Here is a 23,534-nt window from a genome sequence, read left to right as displayed (position 1 = left end):
TACCGTTATTTTGTGAATGTATGACTTTTAACTTTGATGTGTATGTATGAATTTTGGATGTATTTTGGATTAAAATGGATCCTTTTCCCTAAAATCTTAAAATAAAATAGATTTTTCTCTTGAAAAACTATTTTGTAAGAAGATTATTTTAAAACTACCATATTTTCCTAATAAGTAATAAGTTTTAAACTGTGCAACATACACGATATAAATTCTCAAATTGTGGTATGGGAGATCAAAGGGACTTTAAATACAAACTGTATAAAAAGATTTTTTTTAAATCTAAAATAAAATATTATAAAGAAAATCTAAATAAATAAATATTTATACATGTCGAGGGATTATAATTGAAATAAGGAACGAGATCTTTTAGGGAAAAAAAAAAAAGTTGAATGGGTTTCGTTTGTACGCTAAATGGTAAATAAAATCAAAATCAACACTACTTTTGCAAATTGGCTAACAATTTTTAATACTATCCTAATTGAGAGAGTAGAAGCGTTCATGTGTTGGGTTAGATTGGGTTGAAAGACTTTTTAGATCTAACTCAATTGTTTTAATTGTAAATTTTTTCAATTAAAATGACCCTTATTAAAAAATGAATCCAATTCAACCTAATCCAACCATAAAATATTTGAGTTGAGTTGATTCTGGTTAATCGGGTCATTTATTTAAAATTTTGTTCTAAAAATAAGTAAAACGTAAATATATAAAAATCTAATTTAATTGTTCTTATATATTAAATTAAGATTAACAACTCAATTTTAATTTATATAGTGAAAATTTCATTTCTAAAATGCAAAGAAATTACTTTTATGAGTTACTGAAGAATAAATTATTAAAAAAATATTGAAAGTAAATAAAATTAAAATTAATATATATATAAATAATTGTGTTATAAGTAATAAAAAATATATTTTAAAATTAATAATAAACTCATGTTGGTTCGAGTTGGTTTGGATTATATTAAGTAAACTCTTACCAATCAAATCATAAAATTTTTATTTATTTGAACCTAATCCAATTCAAATAAATTGATAATCGAATTCAAATCGTACGGATTGAGTTGGGTTGATCGGTTTTTTCGAGCCATCGAATTTTTTTGAACACCCCTAATCGAGATGAGTAAGAAACCGAACCATCGGTCCGGCCAGTTTTCTAATCGAATCGACGGTTCGGTTGGCCGGTTCAACCGATCCTTTTTCCATTCGGCATTCCCACCTCTCTCTCTCCTCAGTCGTTTGTTGTTCGCCGCTGGTATTGGTGCTGATCGCCGTCCGTCCCTAGTCGTCGTTCGCCGTTGATGGCTGTCCGCCGGATCGCCGTCCGATTATCTTCTTGATTCCGGGTCGTCGTTGCTAGTCTCCCTCATTCCCCTCTCTGTCAGCCCGGTTCTCGGATCCTCGGCAGCCGGGCTCCCAACGAGTACTCATCGTTGCTGGATTTTGCTTCTTCGCCGGTGCACTATGTTGGAAGAACCTGGACTTTGGGGATATGGGGACCAAAAGAGTGTGGCCATTGTTGTTGGGTCTGGGTTTTATTCCGTATTGACCCGATCCGACCTTCTTTGGGGATAGGACCTGTTCGGGTCCTGCCTGTCGCAACCGACCCGACCCAATTTCACCGTGTGTCGACAGTAGCTTCTCAGAGGACTTTCATCAAACACATCGCAGAATGTTAAAATCTCAAAGCTTTCCATATACGTGGCGGTAAGTTCATAGCTCCTCTCTAACACGCGTCATTTCCCACAATTCCCTTCCTTTGATTTTCACTTTAAGCAAACCCATTACCATAATCGCACAAGAAGAACAATCCACAAAATGCACCGTTCAACACTCACTTCCCATTTCTGCAAATTACTCGCCAATGGATACAAAAGCCGTCGTGGGTTTTGTTCATCCAACACCCATTCCCACTTCAACAACGCAGGTGGGCCAATGGCCGCCCATTTGAAATCTCGCTCTGTTATTCGATTTCGGGGTCCCGACACCGTCAAGTTCCTTCACGGCCTGTTGACCAACGATGTGCGGCGGTTTGGGGAACCCCCAAGTGATAAAACGTCATCGTTGCCCACCCCCAATTTGGCGCCGGTGTCGGTTCTGCCTATGTATGCGGCTATGTTGACGCCACAAGGGAGGTTTTTATATGATTTCTTTTTGTATAGGCCGCCTAGGCCTGAGGAGAAGCTTGATCGGACTGGCTCTGGGCCTGGTCCGGCCTCGGATGAGCCGGTGGAATTGATGGCCGATGTGGATTCTTCTGTGTTGGATGAGCTTTTGGTGACGCTAAAGAAGTGAGCTCTTTGTTAGTTCCTTTGCTTAAACTGTTCTTTCTTGTTTTGGTTCAAATTGTTTGTTTGTTTGATGATTTTTTGTTTTGAGTTTGGTGGTTTGATGGTTTGATTGGATTTAGATAAGTTGAATGATACCCTTTTAGAAATGCTGAATATGATTGAATTGCAATGTTTTTGGTCCATTTTGAGTCTGATCATGTTACATACAATTTTCTTGTGCAGTGATCATTGCCCTTCATGATAGATATCCTCTAAGTTGAAGAACTTGTAGTTGAATGCACTGGTTCTAGCAGTTTCTTAAGTTGGAAATGGCTTGTTTGAGAATTCAAAGCATACCTCTCAGAGTAGGCTGGGTATCGAGTTTTCAAATAGATTTAGGTTCTTGGGAAATAACTAATGAAAGATTAACGTAACTATGGTAGTTTCTTTTTTATATTGGGACTAAAACAAAATGTTCGAAAGTTGAAGGGCTGAAGCATAGGTATTTGAGATTTAGGACCAAAACAAGATAACTATAAGCAAGAAAATTTAATAGGATTTAATCATATATTTTAATAACTTATCGCCCTATAAAAATCCATTTTTAACTTCCATTATGCTTTACAGATACCGCTTAAGGTCCAAGGTTGATATTGAGAATGTGGCAGAGGAGTTTTCTTGCTGGCAACGCTTTGGTGAAAAGCTTTCTAGAAAAGCTTCCTCTGCAGAGGAACCAGAGGCTGCCAGTGTTGGGTGGGGTGCTAATGTTGATCCAGCAGCAATGTCAGCTTCGCGTGGGGAAGACATTGGTTGGCAATGGTTTCAAGATCCAAGATTGGAATGCCTTGGTTTCAGAGGGATTTTTCCATCTAACCAAACACGTATGTTTCCCTCATGCTCTAAGGGGTCTTATGAATTTTTTAGTACTATGAAGTTAATTGGATTATGCTTTCATCATATGCATGGATTCTTGCCAAGATTCTTCTGATAGTGTCTCCCGATTGTATTTGTTTAAAGCTCCCCTTATTGAGGCAGATAAAGAAACAGATGAAGATAATTATGTACTGTGGAGATTGGAGAAGGGAGTTACCGAAGGTTCAACTGAGATTCAAAAAGGTTCATTTTCATGTCTCGTCGTTGTATATGATGGTTTCTTTATGTTTCGGTTAGTTTTCTACTGCTAAGTTGCATCAAGTGGCTTGTGAATGTCGAATGCTTAGATCTTTTGGTTTGGATCGTTTTCTATTATTTTACAGGTGAGGCAATCCCTCTTGAATACAACTTGGTGGGTCTAAATGCAATAAGTTTCGACAAAGGCTGCTATGTAGGGCAAGAGCTTGTCGCTCGCACACACCACCGGGGAGTTATCCGTAAACGTGTGGTTCCTTTGAAGTTTCTAAACGACAGAGGGGAAGGTAACCAATTTATTTACTAATTGGTTCAAGCCTAGCTTAATGTTCACTGTCACAACCTTGTTTATCAGGATTCTTCTTGCCTGTTAAAGTCTTATAACAGTAAACAACCACTTGATTCTGCTTCAGATGTAGAGCAGAAAGTATCATCCGGATCGGAAGTGATCAACTCTGCATCCAACAAGAAAGCAGGTAATGTGATTGCTGCACTTGGGTATCGTGGACTTGGTCTCTTGCGCTTGGAGGAAGCTTTCAGAGGATCACAAAGTTTGGCCATACAAGGTCTTGAAGGCGTGAGGGTTGAAACCGTCAGACCGGATTGGTGGCCGGCCAAATGGTTTCAAGAGCATCAATAACACAATACTGCTGGTGCATAGAGTTAGGGAACTGCTAAGTTTGATCGATTCTGCATATCTTTCAGGCATGGTTTTGTTTATTGTCAGCTAGCTCACTAATAATTCAGATGTATGAACCTTCAAAACTTTCAATTATAACTTTAGAGGTTGAATAATATTTGTATTTAAACCCAATTCTTATTTCTTGAAATTTAGATGAGATTTAAGTTTTGTTCAGCAGGCTTATGTATGGGACAAAAATCCCACATGAACATCTTTCTTGTTCAAATTAAGTCCTATCACTTTTGGTCTAGTTTGAGTTTTCTTAATTGACCTTTAAAGTTATTCTTTATTCTGATCTTCCAAGCTTCAAAGTGTCGTGTAAGATTAATATGAAGTACAATGATTAGGTGCAACCTAATCAACCATTTAACCCCGTGTTCCTTTTTCTTGACACAATTATTATTATTATTATTATTATTTTATTGAACAGCTGCTTTGAGCTGCTTCAATTCAAACAACACCCAGAAATAATATTTTCTTAGAAAGTTGTCTGGGTCAAGTCTACACTCAAGTAGTTCGATAGAGTTTTGAATGGTGTCTAGGTCTCAATTTCCTTTCTAGAATTGGGACAACTTTCCAAGGGATTTGTAATCCAAAGGTATTTTAAAACAAAGGGGGAACTCTAAACCATCTTTCAGCACGTTGAATCCTTTTAAACCTTCATTACGCAGGTTGAATCAGTTATGGAAAAATAACAAGAATTATATTATATTATTTTGTATAATTTAATGACTAAATTTATACTTTGAAAAATGAAATTCAGGAACTAAAAGTAAGATTTAGTACAATTTTTATAGGAATACAAAGTGAAGTTCTAAATTGCAGGGTCATTGCGAAGTCATGTTATTATACATCTTGAACCATAGAGACAGATTTTTCCCAAATTTACATGCCCTTCTTCCTCATTAATGTGCATCTCAATTTGCAGGAGACTCAACTTTCAGTTCCTGCCTTTCTTGAAGCTTCCAACAATGGAAGCTTCATTGAACATCGTTCTCTTCTGTCGGTGTATTCTCAAACAAGCATCCTGTCGGTGTATTCTCAAACAAGCATCGACTCTCAACTACCCAGAATGTGCTGCTCCTAAAGCTGAAGGTAACTAAATTTTGGTAAGCTCCTCTATCAAATCTTCAATGGTTGGCCTATTGATGGGGAGCTCATTGGTACATGATAGAGCAAGATTTGCTAGCTTTGTAGCTTGGGATTCTGAGAAGTTTCCTTTCAGATTTTTGTCAATAAAATCTTCGAATTTGCATACTTCCGCTTCCAGCAGAAGAGAGTTTGTAAGTCTCCGTGTCCCTGAAAGAATTTGAAATATGATGACTCCAAATGCATATATGTCGCTCTTCTCTGTGAAACGACCGATCGTAATGTATTCAGGTGCAAGATATCCCATGGCTGCACTGGTTTTAAGAGACGAAAAGATAATGTCATCTGCAAGAAGTCTGGAGAGGCCGGAGTCCGAGATCAATGCATTGAACTGATGGTCAATGAGAATCTTCTCAATCGATATGTTCTTGTGAACCATGGCTGGTTTGTTTGCTTCTTCACGATGTAAATATGCAATGCCTGTTTAGAAAACAAGAAACCAGTCTTAGAATGAATAACGAAAGGATCGTCGGTGGTTAGCATAGATACTGCTCAGGTTTTTACAATCTAATAATGCCAGGGTCAATAGACAGGCTGTGTAGAGAAGCAAACCTTTTGCAATGCTATTGATGATAGAAACTCTCTTAGACCAGTCAAGAACAAGGCTGCTACCGTCTTCGACGTCTAAATACCGAGACAAGCTTCCTCTCGAAGCAAAGTCGTATACGAGGAAGAACTCACCTCGGCCCCTGGAACAACAGAAGCCTCTCAAACTAATGAGGTTTTCATGTCGTAAAGAGCTTAGCAAGTTCAACCCTCGAAGAAACTCGGCTTCTTCAGACTTGCAACTAGTCATATTAATGCTCCTAATGGCTACAGAAGAACCATCCTTCAAAACTCCTTTGTAAACCATTGAAAAACTGCTTCTACCAAGCAAGTTAGCCTCAGAGAAGTACTGAGTTGCAGATTCAACCTCTTCAATATTATAAATGAACTTGCTGAGATACTGAGACAATCCCAATCCTTTGATCCCATCAGCTAATGAATCCCATCCATGGGAATACTCAAGACACACAAGCGGCGAAGCACTCTTTGAGTAGAATTCCCGAGCCTGATCCGTACTAAGCCGATCATCACACGAAACAGACGAGTTGCCAATCTTCTGTTTACGACGACGGTACCAAAACACAGTGAGAAACAAAGACACCATCAGAATCACAGAGACAATAAGAACAGCAGAAACAACAGCAATTTTTGGAACTCTTGTGGATTTTGAGCAATGAAGTTGATTACAATTAGCATTGTAAAAGTCAGCAGATTCAGGGATGTTCTTTTGAGCTGTGCCTGTGATATTAGGTTCTGATAGAAATGGCTGAAACACATCTCCTTTCATATTTTGATTGTCAAAAACAGTACAATTCCTCACTGTAGTAAACCCAACTCCACACAAACCTGGATTGTTCTCTCCTTGAAACCCTTCATTCAGCTTCCTCAAACCTTCATTTCCATTCAAACAAACGGATTAAACAAAGAAAACCCATCAAAAAGAAGAAAACAGAGAAAGAGAGAGGGATTATTACCAGAAGGGACATGACCAAAGAGGGAATTGTTTTTGACATCAACAACTTCCAACTGAGGAATTGTTGATATTTTGAAAGGTATTGTCCCAGTTAAGTTGTTGAAGCTCAAATAAAGCCTTTTAAGCATTTCTAAACTTCCTAGTGATGTGGGGATTTCACCACTTAATCTATTGTGTTGTAAAGCAAGAACTGTTAGCTTCTTCAAAGATCCTATCTGAGTTGGTATTTTCCCACTCAATTGATTGCAACAAACCTGTAACACTGCACACAACACAAACTTTTCTTTTCAATTCTCTGGTTTTGAATTTGGTTCTCTGTTTCTAAAGTTGCAAGTTTTGAATTCAAAATCAAGAACAGAACAAACCTTGAAGACTTGAAATATTTCCGATCTCATCAGGAATATCACCGGTGAGGCTATTAACATCAAGATAAAGATCAGCAAGTTCATTCAATCTAGAAATCTCTCTAGGAATTTCTCCAGATAAATTGTTGTAATGCAAGTACAGTCCCGACAGGCATTTCAGTTCTGCCACCGCCGGCGAAACCTTGCCGGAGAGTCCACGTCCCTGCAACGATATGTTGGCCACCTTCCGGTGTTCGTTGCAGGCCACGCCGACGAACTTTCCGCCGCAAGGGTCGCCGTCGATTGTCCAAGACCTTAACACTCTGTTTTCTGGGTCTAAAGACGCCTTCAGCTCCATCAGCGCTTTCACTTCGGAATTTCCATAAACAAGCTGTGGAAATGAAAATGAAATTACAAACAATATAAAAATGGCGGAATTAGCGAACCCCATGATTGTTCTTCTTGGAAATTGATTGCGATTCAACACTCCCTGTTTCATCGTTCTATGAAGAGCCCATTTAGATTTTTCTGAGCTTCGTTCTGTTTCTCAGATTCTCTGAGTTCCCACTTTGAATTTCTTCTTATTTTTCAATTGGGTTTCATTTTCTGAACTCTGAAAATGGATCGGAAGAAGGAAGGAATGAGAAGAAAAAGAGAGAAGAACAGAGTGCTGTAAAAAGGGAATTCAAAAAAGAGGGGTAATTCGGTAATTTGACATTGTGGGCGTTTAGTCGTGGGAGTTGCTGACGAATTCACATTTGGATTCGAGTTTAGATTTGAAAGGAAAAAGAGAAGTTAACGTTACCGGGGATGCGATGGCTGTGATCTTTTAATGCAATTTAAGCCGTCGATTGCAATTTTACGCTTTGACGTGGCAGCAATTGGGTGTTTCAATTTTTGTGCCTTTTGAGGTTGAAGTGCTCGTCGGGTGTCTTTCAATTTTGGCAAGTGTTATTTGCAACTATTTGATGTCGTGACTTCAAGGCTAGTCATTTATGATGTAATAAATATTATTGACTATTACTTTTTTTTTTCATTTTCTTTTGGCTAAATTATTAAATTTAAGTAGGGGTTTACATGGATTCGATATTTTTTTTAATCAACATGAAAATTTGGATTGGTCGGGTTGACTACTCGAATGATCGAATCAGGTTTTCAACCCAATCCAACCCATTTCTTAAAATTCAGGTTTGGTTGGATCGTCGGGTTATTTTTTTTTTCTTTTGTTATTTCATTTTTTATTAACTTAAAAAATTTAAATTTGTATACAAAACATATTGATAATTAAAATTTCATAAACTCAAATGTTAAATATCAAAATCAAAGATATTTATTACAAACTTAATACAAACATCAAAATATATATATATATTGAAAATTCGGATTGGGTTGAGTCAACCGAATTTTTAAAAGTGTAACACGAACTCAATCCAACCTCAAAAAAACATATAAAATTCCAATCCAACTCTTACAATTTAGATTGAGTAGTCTTGATTGTTCGGGTTATTGGATCGTTTAAAACACTTCTAAGTTTAAGGGTATTTAACATATTATCGCAATTTTCATTAATATAGTAAAAAAAAAATTAAAATTTAATTAATCTATTGAATTTTATATATAATAAAATCCTAAACTTTTAATTTTATGTCAAGTCTTTGAATGAAATATGTTGAACAAGAAAAGATGATGGTACAAAATATCAAATTTAAGGATCCATTAGACTGTTTTAAAAATGTGAAGACTTATTAAACTTAAAATTAAAGTTTATGAGATCATTGGATACTCTTAAAAGTTTAATTACGGGTATGTATTTAAAAATTTAGAGACTAAAATTATAATTTAATTGTTTTTCTTCATAAATTCGTGATAGAAATCGAGTATAAGGGTCTAAAAAGAATATAAGTAATTCAACTACTCAAGCATATAATGTCAAAGTTCGATGTATAAATAATTTTAAGATGTTAAAATTTTTATTTGTCATTTAATGTTGAAAAAAATAATTATATTGAGTTTTAAATCCTTAAGATATTAATTTTAGTTTTTGAACTTAAAATTTGAGTATTTACTAGACCAAAATACTAAAAGAAAATTGAGTAATCTTAAAAAATACATTGTAAAGGTTAAAAGTTAATAAAAATAAAAAAATAAAAGTTATTCAGTTAATATTTCTTTAACATTATTCAATAAATATTGTTAGAATTTAAATTGAGAAATAGATTCCAATGTCATTTACTCCCTGTTTTATTAATGTAGTTTGGTGTCAATTTATCCACAAATTATCAATGTGACAATATTAAACATTTTTTAAAAAAAAAATTAAAGTAATGGTATTAAATATCCATCCATCCAACTGCTTCATTTCACAGCCCATCATTTCCATCATAGAAAGTTCAACTATTGCCTAACTTTTTAGAGATCCTTTTAAAAAGGGAAAAAAATCTTCTAACATTATATATATATATATATATATATAAAAGAAAGTTTGATTCAAATGTGTCCCTAAAATTCTATATTTGCCAAAATCAAACATCACGCAAGTGATATACAAATGTCTTAGTTACTAGGGGACGTTTCATCCCTTAAGTTGGGTTAGGTCGGATCATGGGCGGGTAAAAAAATTCATTTAGTGTTTGGTTTACCAATAATTAAATAGATTTATTAGTTTGTTAATTGAGTTAACTCACATTTTTTACATCGTTATTCGCGTCAACTCTTTCAATTACTCGTTTTCTATAATAATTATCAACTCAATTCAGTTCTGTGCACTAAACACAACCTAAAAGGTTTGTGGTACAAATTTCATACTTCTATTGCATTAAAAAAAAATGTTATATCTTTTCATTTTAATTTAAATCAAATTTCAAATATTTTTGTTTCTAATAATTATTTAAATTTTCACCATTAAATTTTTCATTGTTCATTTAGCAAAAACTCAAGCCCATTTAAAAAGAAATCTAACTTTTTTTTTCTTGAAACAATTCAAGAACTAACTTACTGCATCTTATTTTTTTATTTGTTAGATAAACCAATCGAAAGGGATTTTTTTAAAAAAAAATTACGACAAGTAAGATTATGGAGATTTGAACCTTGGATTTAATAAGTAAGAATTAGATATATTAATTAATGTCAAGCTATACCTACTTTTTTTAAGTACAATAACTATGTGGATGGAAAATCGAACCTCCAACTTCTAGCATCAAAGGCCTTAGTCAAATACCGTTAAGTTATACTCACTTGGATCAGAAAGGAAAAGATAAAAGTATAGGTTAAAATATAATTTTAATGTATGTATTTTAGGTTTTATTACATTTTAGTCCATATACTCTCAATTGTCCAAATTTAGTCAATACTCTCATAGTCATACATTTCAAATTTAGTTTAGGTTAATATTTGTTGTTTTTTTCTTTAAAAAAAAAAAAAAAAAGAGTTAACATTTGTATCGATATTCCTTTCATAAATTTTAAAAATATAATAATGAACTAAAGTTGAGATTTTTTGGAAATACAAAATCTAAATTTGAACCATTGAAACTATCGAACTTGAAGTAAAAGAACGAAGAAATGGTATTTCAAATTTGTGTTAAATAGTTTAGTGGTAAAAATTTAAATATTATAAATTGAATGTTTGAAAATTTAAGAACTAAACTATAATAAAAATAAAATTTTAAACTTGATGGAAATTTAAACAAAATAAAAATTAAATCAATTTAAAAAAGTACTCATGAGTTTTTTTTTTTTCTTTTTTGTTGGGACAAAACATATGAATATGAATTTCTTAAATGTCGTTATATGTTAGAAACTTGGAAACGTCATATATCACAAGGCTCTTTTGAAGATAAATTTTCTCAATTTTTCAAAAAAAAAAAAAGCCTATTCAATTCATTAATTTCGAATGGACTCATTTCTAATTCTTGAAAAAAAAAGGAACTGGTGGGATGTTTTCAAATTAACTTTTCAAACAAGCAAATTAAAAATAAAATTAAAATAACAATTTATAATTATATAAAATAAAATTAAAACCTTTTGTTTTCTAAATTTCATTATTTATATTCCATTTACTTAATAATAATAAATTAATGTATTACATGTAAAATTTCAAAAGAAGACTGGGATTCTAAGTCATAAAAAACTTGTTCATATTAAATAGGAGGTTAACATTTAGTAATCATTTAGTATTTAATAATCAAAATTAATGCGAATCGTTATAAATAAATTAAATTAAATTAAAAAAAATGTAAGATAAAATAATACCATTTGAAAAATATAAAAATTTAAAGTATTTTAAAGCAATCAAATATTAAAATTGTAAATTCGACATAAAAACAAGCTATTCTATATAAAGATAAAAATATGGGGAAGTTTTTTTTTATTTTTTGTCCATGAATTTTCGAAATTGTATCTTCTTAGTCCTTAAAATTTTAAGAATTTGTGTATTTAAATTTTTAAAAATTTGTACATTTGGTCCTTAAATTTTTAAATGTACATTTTTAGTTCATGAGTTTTTAAGATAAGTTTAAAACATCCTTATAGCAATTTTTTATTTTAAATCAAAAAAATTATATATTCTCTCTAAAATTATTTTTCTAATTAAAAAAGTTATATAATTATTTAAAATAATAATAAAAATTACTTCAAGAACCTTTTAGATCTATTATTAAAAATTGAAGGTTAAAAAATATATTTTGAAAAATTCAAAGACAAAATGCAGCTATTTAAAGAAGAAAAAAACTTTTGAAAATTTTAGAAACAAAAGAACTCAATATTAAAAATTTGAAGACTAAAGTGGTAGTTTTCTAAGAAATAAAAATAACCCTAAACAATTATGAAAGATGCTAAAATTTAAAGAAAATAAAAAGTATAAAATGACAGCAGTCTTCTAGGCAGCTGACATTCTTGGGATAGTCTTTAGGTCAACAAGGGGACCTAACATTTATTATTTATTATTATTATTTAAAAGAATATTTATTTATTTATTTTTAAATTTTGAATAGAAACCTAACATTTAATTTGTTAGAATATAGTATGGGCTTTCTTCCACATGGTGTTGACATTTCTATGTACCATTTAGAAAATCAATGACCTTTGTTTGGTTTCCAGCTTCATTAGTTAGTCTCAATTGTTGATTGGTTGAAATTTGACTTTTATATTTATTACATTTTTTATTTCAAAATTAATTAAAATTGATATTTGAGCCCTGGTATAATAATTCAATTGATAGTACTATATGTTTGATTAATCTTCAAATTTTGAAACAAAATTTGAGTTTATTATTTACTAGCGTCATTCACTTCAATTCATATTACTTGACTTTCGATTTAATTCCAAATTAGAGCTATTTACTTTCGAGAGGAGTAAAGTTTGTAACTTATTTGGTAAATGACTTCCTGTAATTGCATAATATATTTTTTGTTGCTAGTATTTAGGCATCTTTTTTTGAGTTAGGGCTCCAGATACCTATAAAGAAAATTTATTAATTTTTCAGCAAAATATAATCAACTTAACCTGTTATGTAGGGCAATTCGAACATAATTTATTGATTACTATTTCAAAAGTTTATAGTTAAATCTTAAATCACCTATCATTATCGATTAAAAAAGACATAATATATATAACTTTAAATATTTGTCTTGATATATACTTATAGTCCAATGATCAATACAATTTTATATCGAAGTTTTGTTAAATGATTTATTGAAAATAAATGGTCGGGGAAAATGACTTTTTGACAAAGTTTTAAGGATCAAAGTATAGAAGATTTAAAATTTGGTTAAATATATAATTTAGTCCCTATGATATTTTGATATATTTTCTAATCGATTTCTTAATATTTCTTAAGCAAATTTTAATATCCACCCTTTATAATATATTTCTTTTTCCAGCTAAATCTTTAATGTAACAAAATCCTAAAAGTTCATTGACAAAATGTTGAACTAACGTCAAAAATTGCTTTTTGAGTGAGTTGCAAATGCACTACATTTTACATTTTAATTTGATGAAATAGACATAAAACTGACCTATAAAATAAAAAGAAAAATAATTATCTGTACAACATGTAATACCCTGAATTTAGGAGGGGATATGAATGAACCAATATCACCTCTGAAGGAATCGTGAGGTCCATTGTAGAAGCGGGAATCGTTTCTAATTCCCAATTTTCATATAATTAAAAATACAAAGGAAATATTATGCAATTCACAGACTAATTTTACAACACGCAAAAAGAAAGAATTAATGTTAGGAATTACATACTCTTGAAGAACCGATTCTTCGCGAAATCCCTCCTCGATCTGTCACGAACAACCCGACTACTAACACCCAATGAATACACCACCAAGTGAAGCCTTACACCACCAAGTGAAGCCTTACACCACCAAGTGAAGTCTTCCGTATTCTCTTTTGGGCAGAGAATTGGCAGGAGGTGCGGGCTCTGCTTCTTCTGGAAATGGGAGAGAAGAAATTGAGAGGAAAAGTTTCTCGGATGAATTTCTATAAATCTTACAGAAAACCTTTTTTCTCACTTAAGAGGAAGAAGACGAATAATTCATCAAAACCTACCCCTTCTCCATACGTCTTGAGATAATTAAGGAGAGGGAAGTTATTTCCCTCCTTTTAATTTTAAATTTTAAAATTAATTTAATTTAAATAATAATTATATATATAATAACTAACTTATATATGTACATATATATATGATATCATATATAACACATAACCTATAGTTTTTATATTTTATCAAATACAATATAACCTATACTTTTTATTTGCTCAATAATATACGACATTTAATATAAATCACATTTATACTAAATTTAATTTCATGAATCCAATCCATATAAATAGTATTTGATTCATATTCAAATATTTAATTCCTCTCAAAATAAACTCTATATTATAATGTATTAATTATATAACATGCAATTAATTTTAATTTTAATTTAATTATATCACATATAATTAATTTGAACAATTCAAATTAATCTAAAATTAATTCTCAATATTCCCAGTTGAGCTACAAAGAGGACCTTATGGACCTGTAGATTGAAGCTTCTATGGTATTTGAATGATTAATTAAAGTCCTTTAATTAAATTACTCAACATCCATTAACTGCTCGACAATTACACTCTTCACACTACAAATATATTTCTATATTTATTGGATATTACCAATCAACAAAGTGATGACTCTTCACAAATTGCTCGTAAGTACAACTAGGTCAAAATTACCATTTTGTCTACGTAGTGATCCCTCTAATGAATAATAAGTCATAATCCAACTATGACCAAACTCCTCTCGAACTAAGAGAGGGTGTGGCGTCACATTGTTCAAGTCCCAGAATCAGCCAAGTAATTTTTCTACTTATCCCAATATTAGGGAATGAGTGAATTCTGTCTTGTGTAGTTGTGTTCCCAGCTCCCCTGTCAGACGAAAATCCCCCAAATAGTAGGTTTATTGAGTCGGAAATTTGGCCACTCTCACCCATACAAATCAAATGACCACCTTTATAGGCAAGAGTTCACAACTCACTTAGGATTCAGGTCATGTCACCTATGGTTATCCTGGTGAAATGTAAGTCCACATGTATGTCTCTACATACATGTTTAAGCTATAAAAGATAACCTTAGATGTTAGTTTATTAGTTTTACAAAAGATAACCTTAGATGTTAGTTTATTAGTTTTGTGAGTTAATGCTATTAAATGTCGAATAAAATATTGCATATTTTACCAAATAAATAAATTTATTTGTACATTACAATTACAAACTATAAGACCCATGAGATTAAGGCATCAACCCTAACAACCTCTGAATGAGAGAGATTGATGAAAGTATAGTTAATAAAGGCTTAAAAAAAATTGAAAATTACTATCTATACCAACAAGATGCATCTTTCTTTTTTAGTGGCTCAATCATAGGAACTTCAAAGTCAAGCATGCTTAACTAAGGACAATTTTTTGATCGGTGACCTTCTAGAAATTTTTCTAAGAAGCATGTTAAAAGGACCATAGTAAGATCGCAAGTAAGTATTAGGGCCACTAGATCTAAATCCTGGACCTAGGATGATATGTAACAACTAGTGGAATTTTCTACTAACTTCTTAATTGGATGTACTTTCATGTGTCTAATTGTATTGCATTTAAAAGATAAGTGGTCTTAACTCTTAACTAAAAAAATTTAGCATATTATAAAGTCATTACACACTCGTTGTGTCTTGGTAAATAAAACTACATATGAGCAAAATTTAAACAATATTAATTTTTCTATTTCTTTACATGACTCGAACCGTAAACCTTTTCGATAAAACAGATCAAATTTATTATTATAAAAAAAAATTGAATTGGTTCAAAGACCCAACATGCATTTTTTTGCATTAGACTCTTTCATTAACTATTATAAATATAAGTAAGTTAGTCTACTATATTTTTTCTAAACAGAAAAAAGGGAGATGGTTTTATGTGCTCTAATTCATTAAAATAAGACTCCCTTTGGTTGTTATTAACATAAATTTTTTTAAAAAAAACATAGTGATCTAAAGTATAAATGGTTGGAATATTTAGGTAGATTCACATATCTACATTATAGACACTTACTTCGACGATATTATTAAAATTACTAAGGTTAAATTGGAAATTTTGTCTCTGAACTTTGAAGTTTTTGTATACTTACTTAGTTGTTGAACTTTCAAAAGTGTTTAGTAGGTCTTTAAACGTTCAATTTTGTGTCAATAGATTGTTAAACTTTCAATTTGTGTCTAATAAGTTTCTGACAAATTTAAATTTTTTAAAAATTAATTGATATAGATTTGAATATATGTCAAATAGAACCTTAAACTTTCAATTTTGTGTCTAGTAGATTCTTAAATTTTAAAATTAAAAATTCAAAAGTTAATATCTCGTTTAATAATCATTTTTTATTTTTTGTTTTTAGAAAATAAGCGTATTGGCCTAAATTTGTAATTTTGAAAGCTTTGAAACCAAATGACACAAATTTCAAAATTAAGGGACTAAATTTCTGCACGTGCTACAATGGTATGATATTGTCCACTTTGAGCATAAACCCTCATGACTTTGCTTATGGTTTCATTCGAAAAAATCTTATACCAATGGAGATAGTTATCCTCACTTATGTACCCATGATCATCATTTTATCTAACCAATATAGGACTTTGATCGCATTTCCAACAATTCTCCTCTCGAACAAAGAACCATTGAGTCTCCCCTCAAATAGTCATCCATTCGTCTCACTTTTATCTTGGTTAACTCCTCTTCATCAAAGCACGTCGCCTATCCAACGAAGTTCAACCACGGATCAGACCATGACTACTTAAAGCTCCATACATCTTTATGAATCAGATAGCTACTAGTAAGATTGAACTGATGAAAAATGTGTTCAAAGATGATCATGATCCACCCTAAAGAAAATGATAGATAACTCAAAGAAGAAAAGCTTAACTCGATGCCTATCAACATCAGATAGGTGTTCTACCCTAGAGAAAGGATTTCTAGGTTTTCTGTATAATGCTCGAAGAAAGAGTTACCAGCTGAATCAAACCAGGTCCAAACACGATGCAGGGTATAACATAAATGAGACTGTTGATCATTATCTTTCTCGATGCTTTTTTTGGGTTGACTTACCAAACGACCCAGTAGTGATCGATGACAAAATGGTACGAACAAATCCAATGACTTGGATTTAGTAGTTTGATATCTTTCTAAATGGGTGTGCACCATGGTTCTGATACCACTTGTTGAGAAAAATCTTCAACTTTACTGCATGAATAAGTAAAATAATAATAATAATAGAGAATTTTTTTTTAAAAAAAAAAAAAACAATAAAACTAGGAAATCCAAGAATTTGCATGGAAAACTCTTAATTTTGGAGAAAAAATAATTCGCTCTCCAACCCCAATTATAAGAGCTATACTACTCACACCCTTTAATCTCACTCTTAAGCTAGAGAATACAAAAGGGAATTTAATTATAATTAGCACACTTGAGTTTAAAGTGTTTCTAACTAGGACAATTTGAAACCAAAGGCATAGATTTCTTTTATAGTGTTTAGAGCTCATGATTTCTTTGAACTTTTTCAATGTGGGACAACTTCACTTCTAATATTTTGTCAAAACTCAACAAATTTCACCTTGGCAAAATATTTGAAGAATCTACGGCTTCTGCAACGTCCATTGTCTTTACCAACAATCATAATTCTCATCTCATAGAATTGTAACTCACTTCACCATAAAGAATAGACCACTAGAAAATTGTCGATAAACTTTGTTAAAATTTATGATGCAACTTTCACCTACTTGACTCACTTGGAAGTTCTTCAACCATTGATGTAACTTCCACCACACAACTTGCATACCCTCCAAGTTAATGTATGTATGTAAACTTATGGAACTGCTAACACCACATCCTCTATCATGGTAAGCCGAACGTACTAGAAGGATGGGTAATTTTTTCTTTAGAGAAAATCATTGTCTTCCCTGATGAGAAAGACAGTGTTAGCATTCAATCCAGAGCTCTTTGACGAACTTTTTCTATTTTTCATGTGCCCAAACTGTCGATTCCCAACAGCCTATCTTTTGCTTGAAAACTCTCTCCTTGACACCTTTACTAGAATCACCCATGAACTGCATTAAACCACCATCACTGCTTAACTAGCACTTATGTAACCCATATTGTATCAATACATCCTTGACTTGCACCTGCCACAAGTCGAAGTTGATTCAGCCATCAAATTTTCCCGCATCAAACTTTATTTAACTCATTAAGCTTGACACATCTGTTTCACTCCTAGCAAATCAGTGAATAGTGAACAACCCAAACTATTCACAAATTGCTATTCGTTTCAAGAATTCTTTTCTAAAACTATGAACCTAATGCTCTGATACTACCTGTTAGGAACAACGACCCCTCAACTATCTCCACAATGGTATAATAATGTCCATTTTGGGTACAAGTCCTCATGGCTTTGTTTTTTGTTTCGCCCCAAAATGCTTTATATCAATTGATTTAGTTATTCTCACTTATATATCCATGATCATCCCTTATCTAATACATGTGGAACTTTGGTTGCATTCTCAACAACAACTTGTGATTGGACACTTAAGTGGAATGTACAAAGACGAATATAGCTCAAGATGTATCAAATATTATATATATATATACACACACCACAAATTTCTCCTTTTTCATTTAAAGAATAGATAGCTTTTAATAAGTTTTAAAAAGAGATATTCCTTTTGGTTCAAATATTTTATCTTTAATATTTTTTTGAATTTGAAGTATTGAAATGATTAAAAATCAGTTAAAAGGACAAAAGTAGGAGCATCTATGAAACTTTGGATTCTCTTTGTTTAATTTAGTGGAAAGTTAAAGAAAAAACACAAAGCTAAGGAAAAGTTACTTTACAACAAACTCTCTGGCGGCAAAGTCTTTTTAAGAAACCTCTTTCAAATGAAACCCTCATTCAAGGGGTAAAATTGGAATGTTCAAAAAAATTGCATTTCAACTTTTATTTTAATTTTAATGCGTGTGTATATATGTAGTTGAACATGGTAGTAGATTTTAAAGTTTTATATATATATATATATATATAAAAGAGATTAATTTGTGTTTGGATGAGTAAAGTAGTTTGATTCAATGTTTTTTTTTTCCAAGTAGAATAATTAATGTTGGAATTATAAAAAAGAGTTTAATTTATGTGAGAACTAAGTTGATTCGGCCTATACTTTTAAATATTATATTGTATAGAAACCAAGTTTAAATGATTATTATATGAAGTGTTTCAGATTGAACATATCTTTAAAATTATTTAAGAAGCAATTAAATTTATAATCAACGTATATAAATGTGACAGATATATAGAATAAAGGATTAGTTATTAATGTAATGTTGCCAACCCAACTATAGGATATAGACATTGAAATGCATTTGAAAATTATTAGAAAACACTTTATTTGAATCAAATTTGCTCATTTTTATAATGGTCCACTTGAAAAGTAAATTTATTGTTTTATGGCTTTCCATTCTTTTTCCTTGTTTGAATTGTGTTGATGGCACCAAAGAAAAATTTATGCCCATCATTTTCCTTCTTCACTTTATCAATATTTTTCCTTTTTATTATATATATATATATATTATTTCTCTTTTCAAATTACATTGAGAGAGAATGAGAATATGATTTCAAAATGATTTGAGGAAAAAACATTAATTTGTGATAAAAGAAAAAAATCATGGAAAGTTCAATCAGATCGTTTATGACATTGACTTTTCTTTATTACGATACTACATATTATATATATTTCACTATATGTAGTTAATTTTAGAAATTTAATTTGTAAGAATATTCAAATGGGTCTTTTTTTTAAAAAAAAATTGTATTTGTGTGAAATTGATTATTATGCCAAGTAAATGAAGGTTCTATATTCATAGGAAGGGTATTTAAATATAACTAATTATATAATTATAAGATTATTGGATTGAAGAATAATTATGTATGATAAAGTAATTGACGAAAAGTGCATGTCTAAATATATCCATGTATTCAAATATTTATCATCATAGACTCTCGTGCCTCGTATAAAGTATTAATTGATTTTATTTATAAAGTATCTTGTGGTAATAAATGGATAGATAAGATAAGTCAAATATATTTAATACATGCACCGTGCTCAAAACTTTTTAAATTTATTAAAATTGATTTTGTGTTCAAATTTGTTTAAGATTAGGGATAATGATAGTTTAAATTAAAGAAAGAGGAAATTAATTGGGTGATTTATTAGTGGCAAGTAACGTGGAAAAGTTGATATGGTGCTTAAATTTTCAAAGGCACCACCACCATTTGCGATATGATTGAGAGTGGAAAAATAAGTTGAAAAAATATATATATTTAATTAATCAATGGTTAAAATAGTATTTTCATCCATTTTATTTAATTTTAATTTATATATTTTAAATATCTAATTTTAGTCTCTATACTTTTCAATAATTATTAAATTTAGTGAACACGTATATTGTGCATGAAAATTAATAGGAATTAAAATTGAAAATTTAAAAGTATAAAACTGTAAAGTATAGATTTTAGAATGTTAAATCAATTTACTGAAATTTCAAGTTTCATCGATAGTTTGTCACATTTTATAATTAGTTATATGTATTTTCTTTAATGTTTTATGCTCTTTCTATTAAATATTTGATACGATGATATAATATTATTATTTTATTTTATGGACTCCAAATTTTTAACTAGAAATTTTCTTGATTTCCTTCCCTTCTTTAACTAATTAATTCTTTAAACTAAAAAGTAAATATAATTATTGTTTAAATTGTTACGAGTAGTTGTGAATTTATTAAATTAGCACCAAGATTTTCTTACACCCACTTTGTAATTGAATGCTATGTTTGACAATGATGGGTGTCCAACTAAATTGATTGGTTTATTCCATCTATCCCAAATTTAAAGCGATAAAATTTAAGTAAAAATCAAACATTAAAAGATTATAAATAAGTATGTTAATCTTCCCAATATATACTTGACTACTTTGCAATCTTAAATTGTTATTTTCTTCTAATTAACACACATACACGTATAATCTATTAATTAATTGGTTTTTTCTAAAAAAAAAAAAAATTACAAATTTTATCCAATTTTAGATGAGAAAAACTTGGGTGCATTTAACCCTTACTACATCTAATAGAAAATTGTCATCTGGTAGTTTGTTTTTATTTTTAAAAAAATTATTAAAATTTTAATTTTTTACGTATAAAAAATTGAGGAATGTGAGATTAAGTGGAGCCTAAATTATACCTTATTTTAGAATATCATATAATGTGTTTAATATGCAGGGTGAAAAAAATATCATGAATTGGGAAAAGAGAGAGAATTCATAAAGGGTAAAAGAGAAATAAAAATCATGAGTTTTTCCTTTTCCTTCTGTACCTCTTTCTTTAGCTCCATTACTTTTGGAGGTTCAATTGGTTGTGCCTTTTCATTAGCATATGATGATAGTATTTGGTTGTTTTTTTAAAAAAATTATTCTTATAAACATTAATGTTGAATGGGAAATTTTAAATAATAAAAAATTATCATGTTATTTCTGAAATTAATTACGATATTATAAATGATCAAATTTGGGACTAATTAAAGATTAGACATATGTTCGAAATTGAAACTGAAGACATAAATTGACAAATCTCGGTGTTTCCACGTATTTTCATCGTGACCGTTGAATTGAATAAAATAATTTGGTCCAATTTAGCATTAATATTTTGGCTCAATTCCTATTCAACCCAAAAATAAATTTAATTTGGCTCAAAGACAACTAGTCCAAATACAATTAGTTGGGTCTAATGGCCGTTCATGGGCTAACCAAGTCCAAGCTCATAAAGCGCATATAAAAACTCTATAAATGGAGAAGCTCTCCCGAGTTTTAAAAATTTTACACTTGAGAGAGCTCAGAGAGAATTCTCTAAATAATCAGAAGACTCTCTAACTCTTAAACTAAATCATACGTGAAGACTAAAGTTCTTTGGAGATACACAAACATTCTTCCAAAATTTCAATTTCAAGAACATCCACGCATTATGCCTCTTCAAGTCAAGTGTACACATTCAATAAAGAGAATCAAATGATCAAATATTAGATATTGAACCACATCTGCATAAATCTATATAAACACAAATTTAACTCTACAAAATGTTTCTCCAAAAACCTCGTGCTAACAAATACTTCACATCGTCAGTTCAAGTATAGTTCATTAAAAAAAACAATACTACTTATTACTATTTCAAAGATGATGGTTCAATTCCTCCCGCTCCATCTTTGCAATTGTTGAACTGAAAAAAATTACTACTACTTTCACATTTATTTATTCTTTTGTTATATAATTTTTCAAAATCTAGCCAAATGTTGGAGACTATGTATATATAAATATAATTTTATTTTAGAAATTTGAATAAAAATTCATATATTTTTTAATGAATGTAAAAGTTTTATATAAAAAAATTACGAAAATTTAAAATTAGCATTTATGTAAGATGGGAACAAGCTTGGCTTTTTTTTTTCTTTTTTTTTTTTAATCTTAGATCGACCCTCAATTTTTTGTTCTTCTTGGATCGATCGATGGTTTGTTAATCTTCTTAATTGATTGATCCTTGGTTTCCTTTATCTACTTTGATCAACTATTAGTTTGTTCATCTTCTTGGATAATCGACCTTTGGCTTATTTGATCTTCTTGAATAATCGACCATTGACGTATTAATCTAGTTGGAAGCCTTTATCGAAATCTTAAAGTCTTGCTTTGGATGTCTTCAACTTGCCTTCAAAGTCTCTGAGTCTTCAAAGAAGATATTGATTTTGAAGCTTATGATCATCAATGTCTTTTTGTCTTTTAAGAGTCTTTGGGCTTTAAGAGCTTCATATGGTGTTTTAATCTTTTAGAAGTCTTTTTTCCTTTTTTGAATCTTCTCATTTGACCCATTTTCTAAATTCTGACATTGAATCTTGTTTAGTGGTTGATGTCTTGGATCCTTCTAGGAGCTCTCCCCTTTCATTTGGTTTTGTTCATCCCTTTTTTGATTGGGAAAGAATGGATGTTATGACTCTTTTATCTTTGATCCAGGAGTTTGAGCTTAGACCAGGGAGAATGGATGTTCATTTTTGGAGTCCTAGCCCTATGGAAACTCTTTTTTGTAGCTTGTTCTTTATTTGTTTGGACACTTCTCCCTCTATAGCCACTCTGACTTCTCTTCCTGTAGAAGGTAAAAATTTCAAAGAAGATTAAATTCTCTATTTGGCATGTTATCTAAGTCAACACTCCTAGGAGTTCAAATACGACTTTAAAAACATTTCTTAAAAACGAGAAACAAGAAATAGATATAGTCGCTCGGATGGATGCAGACTGTCAATCAGTCTTTTTGCTAGTTTCTCTGAAGCCAGCTAAGCTAAAAATGAACCAAACAAAAGATTGGAAAGGAAAAAGAAAAGGTACTTCAATTTTATTCAAAACTATGCTATGGTTCGCTCTTTACACTCTGTTTCCTGACTTATGGAATCTCCCAATTTGAAAGACAACAAACAAGTTGACATAATATTTGGCCCACCAAAGGTTTAATGTGTGATTGATGAACCACTAAATGTTGCTTGCATAATATTAGTTAAATTAAAGGTTTAATCTTTCAATATACCAATATTTTGGTTATATTGTAAAAAAAAAAAATCTACGAAACGACACAAATGTAAATATAGTATAAAAATAATCTAACATCCTAACTTGCTTAAAAAGTATAAAATGTTTATTTATTAGTTTGATTGGACTTGAATAAATATTTACCAATTTGGTCTGGATTTTTCTCTGATTCAACCTGCTCCAGCCACATGAAAAAGAAAATAAAGAGACACTTATATCTTTAATAAGGATAAAGACTTCTTTTTTCTTCATAAAA

At 30.8% G+C, this 23,534-nt stretch overlaps 2 protein-coding genes across 2 annotated transcripts; one reads left to right on the top strand and one right to left on the bottom strand.

Moving 5' to 3' along the window:
• Positions 1–1,059: 1,059 nt before the first annotated feature.
• Positions 1,060–4,329, top strand: LOC120069206 (putative transferase At4g12130, mitochondrial). The gene is made up of 5 exons (XM_039020890.1): positions 1,060–2,290; positions 2,897–3,150; positions 3,287–3,385; positions 3,526–3,684; positions 3,811–4,329. The coding sequence occupies exons 1-5, from the start codon at positions 1,818–1,820 to the stop codon at positions 4,035–4,037; spliced, it is 1,212 nt and encodes a 403-aa protein (XP_038876818.1). The 5' UTR covers positions 1,060–1,817; the 3' UTR covers positions 4,038–4,329.
• Positions 4,330–4,837: 508 nt separating this feature from the next.
• On the bottom strand, positions 4,838–8,039 carry LOC120069205 (probable leucine-rich repeat receptor-like protein kinase At5g63930). The gene is made up of 4 exons (XM_039020889.1): positions 7,113–8,039; positions 6,749–7,009; positions 5,781–6,665; positions 4,838–5,648 (listed from the first exon to the last, which is right to left on the bottom strand). Exons 1-4 carry the CDS (start codon positions 7,588–7,590, stop codon positions 5,179–5,181), a joined length of 2,094 nt encoding a protein of 697 aa, XP_038876817.1. The 5' UTR covers positions 7,591–8,039; the 3' UTR covers positions 4,838–5,178.
• Positions 8,040–23,534: the final 15,495 nt, after the last annotated feature.

The sequence above is a fragment of the Benincasa hispida genome, unplaced genomic scaffold (genome assembly GCF_009727055.1).
Source record: "Benincasa hispida cultivar B227 unplaced genomic scaffold, ASM972705v1 Contig285, whole genome shotgun sequence".
Classification (NCBI taxonomy): domain Eukaryota; kingdom Viridiplantae; phylum Streptophyta; class Magnoliopsida; order Cucurbitales; family Cucurbitaceae; genus Benincasa; species Benincasa hispida.
Note: the sequence above shows the minus strand (reverse complement) of the source record. Positions and strands in the feature narration are given on the sequence as shown.